A 16,954-nucleotide genomic window follows, 5' to 3' on the forward strand; every position below is an offset into this window, starting at 1 on the left:
GTTGTTTGTGAATGGAATTGCCTTTTCGTTTCCTCTTGAGACATGTAACCTTGCATTTTAGAGCTGATCTGTCCGAATGGCACCATTTAAGTGTGATGATATTGAAATTATTTAGTTTTGGCTTCTAATCATACAACAAAAATTTCTGTAATTTTCCTTGAACATGCATAAATAGAAATTGCATTCCAAGTGGCTTCAAATAATTATACTTAAATTTCTTAAAGCAGGCTAGACGAAACATTGAAAAGTACCTACCCTAATAAATTAAAATTAATCCAGTCTTTGTCTTCCACTCAAGGGTGTACATAATGAATTGTGGGGAATGAACCCTGGCATAGGCAAGTAAAGATGCCATGAAACTTGTGGATCTCCTGTGACATTGGTAGTGGCAAGTTGGAAGATGCACCATCTTCTAACAGAATTATTCTGCCATGTAATGTGCGATGTATTATATAACAGAGAATTTATAACTACAGCACAAAGTGGATGTTGTTCAACCCATTGTACCTGTGCCAAATCTCAAACATGCCCCATCCCCTTTCCCTAAGCCACTTTAATTTTTCATTTTTCAACTGAGCATTTTCAAACTAAATTCAGAATTTAATTTATTAATAGTATTTAAATATAATGACTTTTTTGCAGAAAGCTGTTCCATGTGCAAAAATTGTATAAAATCAATAATACGTATTCATGTGCCTTTTATAATCTGTTACTGGTTCTGCATGCATCACTATTTTTAATAGGACATTCTGTTTTAAATAGCCCCCTGTAGTTTATCTACATCCAGTATTATCGATAGACAGGTTAGTGTAATTTGTTGAATGATATGATAACAGTTGAGAGGCGAATCTGTTTCTTAATGTTACTTGTAAGCTTTGGCATTCAAGGTACCTTTAAAATGTTTGATGGTATCATTATCACTACTTCCATTTAATATAACTTTACACTTGATAGATTTTGTAATGCCACAACCTACAGTTAGAATGATCTGAACATGCATTTTATTTTTGCTGTAAGTTGTTTCAATAGCTTCCCCGCTAAGACTGTCTGTTTAAAATAGCAATCAATCCCTGATGACATTATTGGAACCCAATCTGCGTGCTTAAGTAATATGTTTCTGCTGAGTGCTCCTATTTCTCGCTCAAGAGCAGGTTAAATTTGAAGACTGAAGAAAGAAATCAAGACATTAGCATATAAGCCTCCCGGCTGATTTTTACTGCCTGCACGCTTGGTTCTGGCCGAGCAAAAAATTGCCCCTACACTTTCCAATTTTAGATTTGCATCTTGTGTTTTAGCAGTTGTTTAGCAACACTATTGATAAAATGTAATACTATCTTAATATGTGACCCATGCAGGGTAACAGTACAAACTACCATCAAGTGGAATGTTTTATCAGAAAGAAACTGGATTTCTTGCTGAAAGAATCTCAGATCCAGGATAAAGAGGATCCAGATAGCTACACAGTCTGTGCACTTCTGAAAGCTACACACAAAGGCCTAAATGTCAGTCTACAACAGGTAATATTTGCCAACTTGTATATAACATTTTATTCTTCCTCGCTGTGCCTTTTTGCCCTACTACCATGGTTTAACTTCAAATGAGGGAGGAGGAGAAAGAGGGTTTGGATACCCCTATGCATTGAAATCATTAATCCATTTACTTTGCCAACATTGGACAGTTCATACATGGAAAGTTGTTTATAAGCCATAACTTAAAATGTTTTTAATGGACTTGTAATTTTTGTTTTTGAGAATATGACCATTCCATTGAAAAGTCCCAAATGTTTGTTTTTTTCATGTTCAGTTGATGAGTCCATATGTACATATGAATTAGGAGTAGGCCATTCGGCCCCTCGAGCTTCCCCATTTGATTAGATCATGGCTAATGATTGTGGCCTCAACTCCACTTTCCTTCCCATCCCTATACCCTTTGACTTCATTGTCAATAAAGACCATCTAACTCAGCCTTAAAAATGTTCAATGACTCAGCCTGCACTGCTCTCCAGGGAAGAGAATTCCACAGAACAATGACTCTCTTGAGAGAAAAAATTCTCCTCATCTGCATCTTAAATGGGAGACCCCTTATTTTTAAACTGTGGCCCCTAGTTCTAGACTCTCCGACAAGGGGAAACATCCTCTCAGCATCCACACTGTCAGTTCCCCTCAAGATCTTATATGTTTCAATAAGATCAACTCTCATCCGTCTACACTCCAATGAATACAGGCCCAGTCTGTCCTCACAAGATAACCCATTCATCCCAGGAATGAATTGACTGAGCCTTCTTTGAACTGCCTCTAATGCTATTATATCCTTTCTCAAGGAGACTAAAACTGTACACAGTACCCCAGATTTGGTCTCACCAAGGCCCTATGCAATTGTAGCAAAACTTCCCTTCTTTTATTTTCCATTCCCCTTGCAATAAATGACGACATTCCATTTGTCTTCCTATTCACCTGCTGTACCTGCATACTAATTTATTGTGATTCATGTACTAGGATGCCCAGATCCCTTGGTACTGCAGAATTTTGCAATCTTTCTCCATTTAAATAATATACTGGTTTTCTACTCTTCCTGCCAAAATGGACAAGTTCATATTTTCCCACATTTTACTCCAGCTGCCAATTTTTTGCCCACTCACTTAACCTATCTAAACCCCTTTGTAGAGTCTTTATTTCCTCTTCACAATTTACTTTCCTAACTATCTTTGTGCCATCAGCAAATTTGGCAACTACGACTGCTGAGTCTTCAGTAGATCAGAACTAAATTCAACCTATGGAATGAGTAACTCCCCATTCTATGTATACCTTTTCAAGTTGGTTTGAACTGTGGAAGCTTGCACATATTTTGAAAATATGGGGCAGGATTTTCTGGTCCCACCCACTGTGGGAATTGTTGTGGGTGGGATGTAAAATTTGATGGACTAGCAAAAGGTTCATTGACTTTGGATGGGAATTTCTGGTGCCACCACGGGCGGGGCCTGAAAATCTCACCCATTGGGCAGAATTTTTCATCCTGCGGGCAGGCACATGCCCGACCTGAACAGTCATGAAATCATGCGCGATGACGTCGGGTGAGCGCCCCGTCGCCATTACGTACTCTCGCGATCCTTCAGTCGGCAGGCACATGCAAGAGGCAACAGCACACCCGCCGACAATTAAGAGACTATTAAGGTCCTCAAGTAATTAATTAAATTGAATTTTTCGCTGCCCGCTCAACCATTCAGTTGGCAGGCGGGCAGCGAAATTTTCATTAGAGAAAATGCCTGCAAGAATGTGATAAAGAAAAGGAGTTGGCTTTGTCAAAGCGATTATTGACCTCCTCTCCTCCCTCTGTTTATGGTTCCCTTTGTAGTCTTCTTTTGCCATGTTTTCTTCTTGGATTCTTCTCTAATGAAAGACAGCTATGGACAACAAAATAAAACGCACAGTGCATGTGCAAAGAGCCTGCTGTTATGGTAACATGTCGACTTGGTTAGGCAACCATACCGATCTCTTATCCGTCAGGTCACCAGAATGGGAGACTAGTTTCAATTTTAATTTTTGTTGTAATGGCCCTCTCCTTACAAGACAACCTTTTCACAGCCTTTTGTTTTCTGGCCTTCAATGCTACAGGTTCTAAATCCTACCACAGCCCAAAAAATGCTAGTAGTTCACAGGCAGCCAGAGCCTTTCATTCTCTGCAGATGCCTAACACATTGGCCCCCAACTCTCATTGCTAAAGTCATCAATTCGTGAGAAACATATAAATGTGGCCTTGAAGAAAATGGAACGGATCATCAGATGGGGTGCATATTAGAAGGCCGATCGGATTCTGCCACTTCTATCTCCCTGCTGAAGTTGAAAATTCCTCCCATAGTCTCTAATACATTTATAAGTGTTGTTAATAGAGCTTTATCACCTTGGCCCATATAGCAATGATAATGAAACTGACAGCCACTAAAATATATTTTCCCCTTGAAGTTCAAGCCATTTTTATGAAGAGGATATCGCTCATCAAGTTTAATTATACTGAGCATCAAAACAACAATGGCATATTGTTTACAGCTAATAGTACCAGCTGAGACCACAATTTACAGTAGTTGTTGGGCCCTGGTGCCTGGTTTTCAAAGATCATTGGAAGGGGCTTCAATGTTTTAATTACAGAGGCCCTTGCATGATTCTTCTGAGCAAGGATGTGCATAGACCCAAAGAGGAGCAGGAATATAATACTCAATCAGATGTAGTAATTTTCACTATTTGTCAAACCAGTCACCATATCCAGAATTCCTCATACATGCAATATGTATAAATCTGATAAGATAAATAAGTCAGCTTCTGTTACAGAATGCTACCACTTCATTTAAAAAGGTAAGCTTGAGGACAAGCCATTAGTTATCAATTACCTTAATTTTGAGCATCTGTCATGTTGATGCCTACAGCTCAGCAATAATGTTTGATACACTAGGGATCTTTAGCAAATATTTGTCCCTGAATATACAAATGTATGTAACTAAAAAAATAAGCGAGACTGCAAGTTTCTAATTTTGCTATTTATATGAAGAATAGTGTGAGAATTTTTTTCATTGGCATGTGACTTTTAACAACAGCTAACGTTCTATTTTAGCAGCATACTTCAGAGGGTACCAGACATTTTTAGCTACCCTGAAAACTGAAAGAATTAAACAATTACTTTTTTATTTCATTAATCTAACATTCCAGCTTGATGAATTGAAAAGTAATCAGTAAATATCTTGAAAGAGCTTTATATTGTTGTTATGTGTCCTGATTGATTTTACATTCCTGACATTCTGGAAGCCAGGGTATCATGTAGTACACGGAAGACCATGAAATAAGTGCAGTGCCTCTGTCACTGGCCTTTTAACTCAGCCACTGCATTATCCTGTTATTTCAGGGATTCCTGGTCAAATTAGTGTGAATGGGCATGATGATGATCCACATGAATCGATTTCAACTCCAGTATTTAAAGGTCATTCCAAACATGAAATTTTAATGGATTTTGAAGTTGAGGGAAGAACAGAAAGAATTGAGAGAATGAAGTCCAGACTTTGCCTGGTTTTAGTGACACCTCCCTGGATGCAATGCTGGGTCCTGCAAAGGCCTTCAGGAAGAGAGACCGTTCCCTGATGGGAAGAAGAAGTGGCCTAGTGGAACCTAGGTGAACCTCACAATAATGAGGGACCCATGTGGCTGGTGCTTTGGTTGCATCATATTTTGCCACTGCGTCCTCTTCCTCCTCCTCCTCTGAATCTGAATTAGGTGTATACTTTGTGCCTTGTTCCTCCTGCATGTTCAAACTTTGCTGCTATGCAATGTAATGCAGAACACAGCGCACCATGGCCATTCTGATGTTGTTTGTATGTAAACATGTGTGCTTCCAGATCTGTCTAGGCATCTAAAATGCTTCTTCAGTATGTCAATGGTTTGCTCAATGACACAGCAGGTGGCCATATGGTTTTATTCTAGTGCTAATTGGTTGGATTCCTCACAGATGCCATCACCTACATATTAAGTGGGCATTGCTTGCCTTCAAATAGCAAGCTATTAAGTTTGCTTGAAGGTGTGAAGAGATCAGAGAGGATAGACTGTTGATAGACAAAAGCTGCCCAAGAATCTTGCCTATACCTGCATAAACATCTATTTCTGCTGTATTTCCATGGAGTGGAAGCTCTTGTGGGTGATCTGGGGGTACCTTAATTGCCACGTGTCTTCAGTCAACGACACCTTCCACATGTGGGAAGCCAGCCAGAGCTGCAAATCCAACCACCCACTCACTCTGACTGGCAGACAAGACATCAGTCACCTGACTTATGTATTTCTAGGCCACTAACTGCAAGATCCTGCAAATGTCTTCAGTAGAGCCCCGGATGGTTCCAAAGGCAAAGATGTTGAGGATGGCGGTGATTTTGACAGCCATTTGTAAAGCCTGACTACCAGGTCTACTTAGCAGCAGGCTTAGTTTCAGCAGGCTACAAATACCTGCCACCATATGATGCAATACCCTGAGCCCTCTGAGACACTGGCGTTCCTACAGGTCGAAGAAGCTTATCCTCTCCCTGCAGACCCTGTGTTGCAGTTATGACCCCCTGTGTTCTGCACCTCTCTGCCCATCCCCACTCTTCTGTGAGGCTGCATGCTGCTGCTCTTCCCACTGGTGGTCTTCCTGCTGCTCCAGCTGGTGCTGTTGATGCTATTGGTCATTTTGGTCCTAATCCGTTGGTAAAACAGCATGGGTGGCACTCATGCTAATCTTACAGATCAGAGCTGCATAAAGGAGATCAGACATACAAACATCCAAAGTACAACACTCAGCACAAGAACTGTGATTAAAGCCTTTCATGCAAGTAGGTAGGTTTCAGCACTTATTGGTATGTTTCCCAGCTCCCTCAATTGTCACTGTATTTTCTCTGGTCCTTGCTTTCATTGGTGAATTCCAGAAACCCCAGGAAACCTATAAGCACACAATTAAATTGCCAAAGCCATATTAATATTGGCATAATTGAACAATTAACATATTGAAACAACTGGCCTCTCCCAAAGGGGTTGTTCACGCACAGCCCCATGTGCTGCAGTTAAATGCAGAAGTTAGCAGGTTGGAGCTGGCTTCCCAAAATGTTGACAATTTCCTCGATTTTTAACCCTGGCCCACTCTCATGTCTCTGCACATTTAAACTTCAGCCCAGTGCTTTTGTATTGTCATACAGTTCATTGGTGTTCAAAGCATGGCAAGCAGAGCATGAAGTTAAGATATCAGTAATACATGGAAATATAATTCTTCAAAATCAGCTTTGCAGGATGAACTGTTTCCAAACATGGTGAATTAGTGGAGTATAAGTAGAAGGCAGCTTCTAACAAAGTTATGAATGGAAGAGTTTCTGAACTAGAAACTCTTAAAGGTAATATCTAGCAAAAGCTGAAAAGGGAAGATCCCTCTATCGTTCTCAAAACTTACTGTGAAAAAAGAGCAAAATTAAAATTCTTCTAATATATCCTTTATAATTGTTAAGAAAGGGAAGCTTGACTTTCCACCCAGGCTTGGTCTTGTACATTTGCTATTATCTAGGATAATGGTTTGCTTCTGAGGCTTCCCTCCCATGTTATAAAAACCAATGGAACAAGTATTTTCCTGCATAAAAATTAGTTGCACAATTAGACATATATTCGTTATTTTTGTTTTACTTACGTAAGGCGTGGCGGTATCTTCGACAAAAACACACTATTGTCATAGGATGAGCCAAATGGCCCCCTTCTGTGCAGTAAATGATTGTGACTCTACTTCGTCTTGACTCAGTACTTTGTTTTCAGTGATGGTGCTGCTAAAAATCCAGCTTCACATCAGTAAGTTAAAGCACCAAAGCTTTCAGCAGTGCAGCATGCCCCAAATGATTTGCCTGTTGGATTGTCATTTACCCAAGCACTTTATTCACAGGTCATTCTATTTTTTTTACTGTATTATTTTCCTCCTCTCTCCTCTTTCATTTGTTTTGTTCCTCTTTATGTGATGGATACCTAATACCTTCCAGCCCTGAGGGACCTTAGACTTGAAACATGAGTAGATTGTTTACTGTTTCACCACAAATGCTGCCAGGTCTGAGTATTTCCAGATTTTTCTATTTTAGTTTTAAAATTAGGAAGAATCTGTCTCTACCCATGACTTTTTAAAATGGACAATCTGACAGGCAAATCATTTGGGGTAAAAACAAAAAACTACTGCGGATGCTGGAAATCCAAAACAAAAACAGAATTACCTGGAAAAACTCAGCAGGTCTGGCAGCATCGGCGGAGAAGAAAAGAGTTGACGTTTCGAGTCCTCATGACCCTTCTGCAACAGAAGCGTCATGAGGACTCGAAACGTCAACTCTTTTCTTCTCCGCCGATGCTGCCAGACCTGCTGAAATCATTTGGGGCATGCTCATATACATCACTAATCGTGAGTGGGAAGCTCAGGAATACCATTGCTCCTGACCCAGCTTTTTATCCTGTAAATATAGCATTATGAAAAGCTATTTACAAAAAACAAAAATAGCATGCCAGGGAATGAAAAAAAAAACTACTTGAACATTCTTGTGTTGTCTCAGTTTGGATTCTACAATGCTCTTTTTGCCGCTGGGATTTTTAGTTTTAAACGAGCTCAGACTGTCTCCTGGTTCTAAAAGTCTCACATGAAGTAAGCTTCAGTTCCAACAATCATAGCACACAACACAAAACTACCCTTAATTTGGCATTCTTGCTCTCAGGGACTGCTGGAACGCAAATGTGGAGAATTGAAAATGTCGCAACCATAGTAGAAGGTGCTTTTAAGATTACCGTGAGTTAGAGGAAGTTTGTCATTGCATGTGTATAACATATATAACATTAGATTGGTTGATGTCACATGCCTGAAATGTGAGTTTTCAATTTTCCAGTATGAAAGAAACAGTTCGCAATGTAAGAACCTAAATTCAATAGATTCATACTAAAGTAATGAAATGAGTTTGAAAAATATTTCATTAAAATGAATGTTGCACAAACTGTCCTGACTCAGATTGGGAATGTGCAGAATTATAGGATTGCAAATCCACATCCCAAATACTGAAGGACAGGCACCAGTTGATGTGCATCACTTTACTACCTGCCAAAGGGTTCTAAAACTGCTAAACATGATTGAGAAAGATAATTTGCCTTTTTATTGTAATAATTGAACCATCATAATCAGTGATGAGCTTGTACTGTGGGCAATGCTTTGTTATTATAGTTTAATAATTTTATAGAATAGCTTTTGGCTCATATCTGATTTCTTTGTTTGATATTTTAAATCTGACTGCTTTAAATTTCCTTTTTTCTTGCCCCTCCAGAAATTAGAGGTTAAAGAAAATGTTAAAGAAAGTGGGAAGAAAGCGCACAACCGTTCATTTATCAGTAGTTTTTCCAAACACAAGGTAGGATTTGCCAACTTTAATCTATTGATACAATATGTTAGAGCTGTTATTTAAAACATAGACAATTAAAAGAATAACTGATTTGTACACTAGACTACTTACTATAGCTTAATTGTTTAACCTTATTGAATATGTTGAATTTAGCAGCAGTACAGCCTATAATCAGTGGAGTTAACATGTTGTATTAAATATGATTATTTAATTTGTTATCCCAGAAGAGTGGAAAATCCAAAGCAAAACTGTACAATACAAGTGACGAAGTTCAGCAGGATTCCACAGGGAAAGAAACTGGGCAGTGCTGCAGGTAAGGAATGTTGTGATTCTCTTGTTCATTATTAGTATTTCATCATAATTTTAAAATTAAAAATGTTTAATAAAACTATTAATTCGCTTCCTTTGGAAAAACTTTAACTTGCAAAATGGCATCTAAAAAGCTCAGCTTTAGACTGCCCCCTGCCATGAGTGGGAGCAATCTGAGCTGGCTGGCAACTGCCTTGGCACTGCCGCAGTGGTCGCTGCATGAATGCTTTCATCCTGAGAGAAGACATCGGGAAAACCAAATGCAGATTGAGTAATCGTGTTGCAGAGTAACTCTGTTCCATCTTCAAGTGTGACCCTGAGTTTCCTGTCACTCGCCATTTCCATCTTCCATCCTACTCTAATCTGTCTTTAGCCTGAACAGCACCTCATTTTCCCGCAAGACATTTTCCCACCTTAGCACTGACCTAACAACTTCAGACCTTAATTACAGCTCCTATTTTCTCTTGCAATAGGTGCTGGCAATGTGTTGTTGTGTGCTGGTGTTTCTGAGGATGAGGAGAAGGAACATACTGGGCAGAATTTTCAGGTCGGCGTGCGGGGGCGGGCCCGACACGCCGACGCATAAAATGACACACAATGACGTCAGGCGTGCATCCCGCCGTCACTAACCATCGTGATATTTCGGAAGGCAGGCACACTGAGTTCCAAAGAGTGCAGCCATTAATTAACGGGCCAGTTAAAGCCCTTGAGGCAGCAATTGAGAACGATTTTTCGCAGCCCATGTGACTTTCAGTGTGTCGCACAGGCACAACGGGCAGGCGGGTAGGCCAAATTTTTATAAACCTCACCCACGGGCGGGATAAGAAGGGTGAGTGGGCTCGCTAATGCGAGCAGTTATAACTTAAGTTTTTAACTTACTGCTACTTGCTTATGTGAACAGGACAACTTCAATTCTCTTCAGAGCTGCTTTGACAGAAAGAACAGGCCCAGGCTTCAGATCAGTACTCTAGAGGAATCATAATACTTAGGCCTTGCAGGTATTAGATAGTCTTCCCTTGGCCTGGGAATGGTGATTGTGCTCTCCACTGGAGGCACCTCCTCTGAGGAGGAAGAGAGGGCCAGAAGGGGGAGGAGGCCAGGAGTCCATATTCAGCCTCCAGGGGTGCCACCTGTGGGAGGACAGACGCAGGCACAAGAGGTGCAGGGCCAACAGGAAGTCCAAGGGAGAAGGGGCCGTGGAAGACGCCTCTATCCTGCTGCCAGGGTTTACAGGCGGCGATGCAGCTACCTCAATATGTCTGAGGTGCAATATGTGCTGAAGGAGGCTGGGTCTCTCAAGGGAGACAATGACCTCCATCTGTCAGACGATCGGCCCTGAGATCAGCTCCAACTGTGTGGGTGAACAGCCCATGCCAGTGGCTCTGATGGTCACGGCGGCCCTCAACTTCTGTGCCTCTGGCTCTTTCCAGGGTCGGTGATGATCTTTGTATAATCTCCTGTCATCTGTCCACAGTTGTTTCAAGCTGGTGACAGACGCTCTGTTCAGGCGTGCATTGACTTTCATGCACTACCACTCGGACGAGGCCAGCCAGGTTTTGCAGTGATTGCTGGGTTCCCCTGCATCCAGGGTGCGATAAATTGCACACATGTGGCCATCAAGGCGCCAGTGGGTGAGCCGGGAACCTTCATCAACAGGAAGGAATTCCACTCCATGAACATGCAGCTAGTGTGTGCGACCGTAGGATGCAGATTCTGCAAGTCTGTGCAAGGTACCCAGGCAGCTCCCACGACGCCTACATCCTCAGACACTTCCAGGTGCCGAGGCTCTTCAGTGCTCCAGCACGACTGGATGGTTGGCTGCTGGGTGACAAGGGCTATCCCCTCAGAAGCTGGCTCATGACGTCCCTCTGCCATCCAAGAACAGAGGCCGAGCAGCGGTATAATAGGAGCCATGCCTCCACAAGGGCGGTGGTAGAGAGAACCATCGGTCTTCTCAAGATGTGCTTCTGTTCAGGGGGCGCAGTCCAATACCCCCCAGATCGTATGTCACTGATAGTGGTTGCATGCTGCGCTCTGCACAATCTGGTGCTGGAAAGGGGGGACGCAGTGGAGAAAGAAGGTGTAGACGCAGGTGCTCTGGCTGCAGACGATGAGTTCAGTAGTGGGTCCGAGGATGAGCACGCACAGGAGAACGCTGAGGGGATAGACACTGACCTGGGCAACCTCTGGGGAGGCAGGGACACCCGAGAGGCTTTGACACAATGCTCTTTCAGCTAGCCTACCAAAGATGAACCACCAACATATGCCAGGGCTGCAGGCTCCATACTCAATACCTTAGAGCAACATTTGCCTGGTCAGGAATATTAACTATGTGCCTTGTCAATAAAGCTCAATGACAAACATGTCACTCATAGCATCATGGGTTCCCCTTCACCTGCAGAACTAATGAAGCACCCAGAGGCTTGTTGAGAACCAAAATATTTAATGATTGCCTACTTGCATACAGAAATCAAAGTCCATTAAAAGGTGTTGAACAGCACACCAACTTAAAAACAACACACGTGGGGCAAAAGTAAACCACTCATGATAAGCCCGTGTTGTGCCTAAGGTGATTTACGCTTATGCTTGAACGAGCTATGTCTGGTTGCTCCCCTCTCGCTGACACCGGCATTGGAGACAGCCTGCTCACTCTGCTGTCCTGTCGGCCTTGATGACCTTGGCGGGCATCCTCTGGCCCGTGGCCAGACTGGGATTGAGCGGCCAGTGGCACGGCTGGCATCTCCCCTGTCGCCGCAGCCTCATCAGGTGCCACGGTCACTGGCAGAGAGACGGATGCAGCAGTCATCTGGAGCACCCTGAAAGGAGCCCACAGAGACGACAGGCAGCTCGCGCGCTGACATGAGGTCGCTTTGGACCTCCCTGCTCACCACTGATGGATGGGCACCTAGCTAGGATACTGGGTGTCCACCCCATCTCCCATACTGACACTAACCACCTGAGGTCATTGCCAGTGTGAGGGCTTGCAGGTCCGAGTGCATCCCTAGGAGCCCAATTGTTTTCCTGGAGGAGACTCTCCGTGATAGTCGCCATTCTCTCCATGGAGGAGGCATTGCGCTCGGCATGAGGGTCGTTGCATTGCTCATGCTCCGTATGGACTCCTCCACAATAGAGATCATGACACGCATTCCCTCATGTATCTCCACCAGATCCTCCCGCACACCCTGCTGGACTTCCAGCATCTGCTGCCTCAGGGACGACTCCAGAGGCTCATCATCAGCCACTGACTGAGCATGGGCCTGGTCCCCAGCATTCCTCCCGAGTGCAGGCGCCCTGGGCACTCTGTGCCTCTGCTTGCACCTCAAGCGAATGTGAAGTGCCCTCACCGCTGTGCACCGAGATACTAGCTGACGATCTGATCCCCACCGAGGTGCTGGTGCCTGTCTGGTTGAGAGGGTGTGACGCTGGTGCATTTATATCTTCTGGACCCTCAGGTCAGCGGCAGTCCCTCAGCGTCCTGGGTCCGGGCGTGCTCTGGCGAGATTGAAAGAACATTTGATTAATAGAAGTTGTTACACTGTAAATATGCATGCCTGGCACCCGGATCAGGATGCGCTGCTCCTTCCATTATCAATGGGGATCCCATGTTGGAGGCTGAAATCAATAAACAGTCAACAGTGGAATGTTTGCACTGACAGACATTGTGACCTCAGTGCACGGCACTCTTACCTCCCAGTGGCACTCCAACCTCACCGCGGCTGCTTGGCCTGGGTGCATGGTGCCTCTCCAGCTCGAGAGCCTCCTGCTCGTATCTGGTGATGATGAGAAGGTGGGGTTGCCCTCCACCAGTCCACAGCCACTCTGTATTATTGTGTGCTGTCTTCTCCTGAAAGGAGAGAGGAGCATTGATTAGTCCACCCTGTACCTGCATCGCCATTGCAGCCTGGCCACCCCCACCTGAGGAATACCTTGCAGGGCTCATCCGATTCGTGACCCTGGAGCCGCCATACACTCACTCCAAGCAGCCAGGACTGACCCCCTTGCCCAGATGGTGCCTCTATCACATTTGCCACTCACACTCTAAGACCTTCCAAACCCAAGAGAACTACCACCTAAAAGGACAAGGGCAGCAGATAGATGGCTACACCACCACCTGGAAGTTCCCCTCCAAGTCACTCAGCATCCTGACTTGGAAATGTTTTGCCGTTCCACCACTGTCGCTGGGTCCAAATCCTGGAACTCGCCCCCTAGCAGCACTGTGGGGGTTCCTGCACCACATGCAGCAGATATAGAAGGCAACTCAGCACCACCCTCTCAGGGGCAACAAGGGTTGGGCAATAAACACTGGCCCACCCAATGAAGGCCACATCCCGTGAATGAATGAATACAAAAACAAAATTCTGAGTTGGTGGGGTGAGTGGGGTGGGGTGGGGGGAGTGGGGGTGGGGGGGCCCAGGGGCCAACCTAACTGCTGTGCTAAGTGACCCAGGCCAACACAGTACTCACCCTTACCGATCACAAGAGGTTATTGAGCCGCTTGCGGCACTGCACCCAGGTGCGTCTCACCACATCGTGGGAGCTGACCCATTCTGCCACCTCCTGCCAGGCACGTTTTGTTATGTGGGGGGGCCTCCTCCCGTCCCTTGGCACAAGGATCTCATGGCGTACTGCCACCTCCTCGAGGAGGGCAGTGAGGCACTCATCCGAAAACTTCGGGGCCGACTTCCCCGCCGACCTGGCCTACTCTCCGAGGGCGCTATCCAACATCCTCCTGTCCGACATCAGTGGCAGCCTCAGGACAGCTGCCCGCGCCATTTTTGAATAGGCCGCCAGGTCGCCATTGGACCCAGCGGTCATTGGCCTCCCACCGCCACCTGGCCCTCCCCGCTGATCTCAGGAGCTGCGATTTACGCTGGGCGGGCCTTAATTGGTCCACCCGCGTAAAATGGCGGCGCGGAGCCAATCACGGGCAGCAATCAGCTCCGCGCCCACTCCTGCCCAGCCCGCCCGCCATAGGTAAAATCCTGGCCACTGATACTTGGGGTACATCCCCACACTACTAGTCAGCTGGTCAGCATCCTTGATTTCAATCTGCCTTTTGTTTCTCCTTGTTCCCAGACCACTGGAGTCCATTCTCCTTTATGATTTTCCATACCTCCCTTTCTGCCTATGCCACTCAGATAAGCACAAGCTCTATCTCCTTTGTATTTTATTTCCTTGATTCCTTCATGATGACCTCCTTCTATCTCCTGCTGATATTGCTTCTTCTATCCCAGCTCTTCACCCATTCACTTCATTCACAGGTCATTCTATTTTTTACTGTATTTTTTCCCTGCTTCTCTTCTCTCTCCCCTTTCACTTGGTTTGTTCCTTTTTATGTGATGTACATCTGTAATACCTTCCAGGCCTGAGTATTTCCAGATTTTTCTATTTTAGTTTTAAAATTAGGAAGAATCTATCTCCACCCATAACTTTTTAAAATAGAAACAGTAAGATTAGCTTTTCCAGGAGGTGCTTTTTAGTGTACTTTGGAGATTTAGCTACAGCAATCGTACAAAAAACCCATTTAAAGGACAAAAGTTAACTGAGTTGTAAACAGAATTATTCAGCTCATTAGTTACTCTTTGCTTAAGGAACAGTGATGAGTAGGTTGGTGAAGATAAACTATTTTTCCAATCATCAGTAAGTTCTCTATGCTTTTACGTAGAATGGGCCGCCACAGAAAAACAGTGAAACTATACCGTGGTCTTTCTGACCTGGTTATATACACCAACTCTGTGTCTTCCCAGGATCTTCTAGGGAAAGGTAAGTGGTATTTGTGAGACCATCATGACCAAATATCATATACATTCATGTAAAAGTTGAATTTCTGAAGCCCATTTTTTAGGCAAAAAGTTAAGGAGTCAACCTTTGCAAAGGTATTGTTTTCAAAGGGTTTTCTTTCACCTGAAAGGAAATGGTGGAAGCCTTCACTGAGAAGGACGGAAACACCAATCAGCACTCTCGTGATTTGGGTCCGTGTCAATGAAGAGCCGTAAACCACGGAACTTATCTTTGCTCCCAAACACGATGCCAGGGCTTAATCGGTCCCTTGTGTACCAGATAACTAACCCATCATCGTGCAGATTTTTTTTTCCAACCCCATGGACTTTAACTGGACATGGAACTCCCAGCCTTTCAGATAGCATGGCACTTGGTTCCAGATTGAAACGCTTTTACTGCGCTCATCGGGTGTTGGGCAAACGTAATTACCCGTCAACACCGAAATCCCATAGAGGCATCGAACTTGAGCCCACTCCCTAATATGGTTTCATCAGACTGTGTTCCCGCTTCAGGGAACCTCCGCCAATCCCCCACAGCCCAGGAGAGGAAGCAGCGGCATTGGCTGGGCCTGTGGTTTCAATGCTGCTCAGGGGTCAGGGAAGGGAAGGAATGGGAAGGAATGCACCATTGGAAAATGTCGCCCAAATACTGTTTATAATTTGCAAATACTGTTTAAATGAATAATGAATTGAGGTATATGAAAAATTACGGATTTTTTGACCAAAGTTTGGGGGTCGACTTTTGCACGAAATCGATTATTTTACTCAAATATATACAGTATGCATTCTCAATATGAAAGATGCATATAAAATAGCTGTAAAACCCTGTTCAGAAAAAATAAAATTCGACTTGAATATTTTAAAATCTGGATTAAGTATTGCTGCAAATAAGCTCATTACTGATTAAAGTAATTGACCCAGTAACACCATAGTTAAAACATTTACTACACAATTTGGTGGTCAGTAATTTATTTGCTGCTGCAGCTTGTCATGTGAATTCAAGCTTGTGATGAATTCAAGGCTGACCGGAATATTTTTGCAACAGTAAAAGTGGGTCACAATCGTTTTTTAAAAATTTTGTTCGTGGGATGTGAGCACTGCTGACAAGGCCAACAGTTATTGACTGTCCCTAATTGCCTTTAAAAATATGGCGGTGAGCTGCCTTCTTGAGCTGCTGTGGTGTAGGTGCATCCACTTTGCTATTAGGGCAGGAGTTTCAGGGTTTTTGACTCAGCTACAGTGAAGCAATGTTGATATAATTCCTAGTTAGGATGGTGTGTGATCATGTCAACCCTTTGACCAAATGGACCCTCTACCACTTGATCATACACTTTATAAAACATCTATTCTCTTTCCTGCCAATTTTTTTTCCTGTCTCCCCACTATCCTCAAGATAATGATTCATTTTTGTGGAAATGCCTTGAGTGCACTCTCCAGTACCTTGTACAAGCGGCTGTCGTTTAAATATGTGCCTAATCAGTGGGAGCACAGCAAATCTAATACCGCCTATGTATAACACTCATACTATGACTCTCTCTGCTTTTAAATTTGGTAAAGTACACAAAGATGAAATAGTAATGGTTGTCAATGCCTTAGTTAATATGTAAGGTTTAGTTCCTGGTTAATATTTTAAATATGCTCAAACAGGTCCTGCTGGGAAAGTTTTGTCTTTAAGTGAGACTCAAGCCAACCAACTTTTGCATCAAAAACCTGAATACTTCATCCGTTTTAATCAAAACCAGCTCACCCGCATCTACCCATCTGCCTACAGAATAGACTCGAGCAATTTTAACCCACAAGAATACTGGAATGTTGGCTGTCAGATGGGTAAGTGTGTTCGTGATTTTAAAATCAAATCTCAAAGAGTAAATTTGATGCATTTTCTTTTGTTTCCTTCTTTAGTTTCACCATGCCACATACTGTTCCAAGCTGCAATTACGCCAGTAAATCTCTACATGCA

At 43.7% G+C, this 16,954-nt stretch overlaps 1 protein-coding gene across 1 annotated transcript in view; it reads left to right on the forward strand.

Moving 5' to 3' along the window:
- Window positions 1-16,954, forward strand: part of plch1 (phospholipase C, eta 1) — a 131,943-nt gene that overhangs the window by 83,568 nt on the left and 31,421 nt on the right. Inside the window, exons 11-15 of the mRNA XM_078564431.1 lie at window positions 1,356-1,517; window positions 8,831-8,914; window positions 9,130-9,218; window positions 14,880-14,977; window positions 16,642-16,821. Of these exons, the coding sequence (XP_078420557.1) occupies window positions 1,356-1,517; window positions 8,831-8,914; window positions 9,130-9,218; window positions 14,880-14,977; window positions 16,642-16,821 (613 nt within the window). The remainder of the gene's footprint in view (window positions 1-1,355; window positions 1,518-8,830; window positions 8,915-9,129; window positions 9,219-14,879; window positions 14,978-16,641; window positions 16,822-16,954) is intronic.

This window comes from Cetorhinus maximus, chromosome 19, assembly GCF_964194155.1.
Source record: "Cetorhinus maximus chromosome 19, sCetMax3.hap1.1, whole genome shotgun sequence".
In the NCBI taxonomy this organism is placed as follows: Eukaryota; Metazoa; Chordata; class Chondrichthyes; order Lamniformes; family Cetorhinidae; genus Cetorhinus; species Cetorhinus maximus.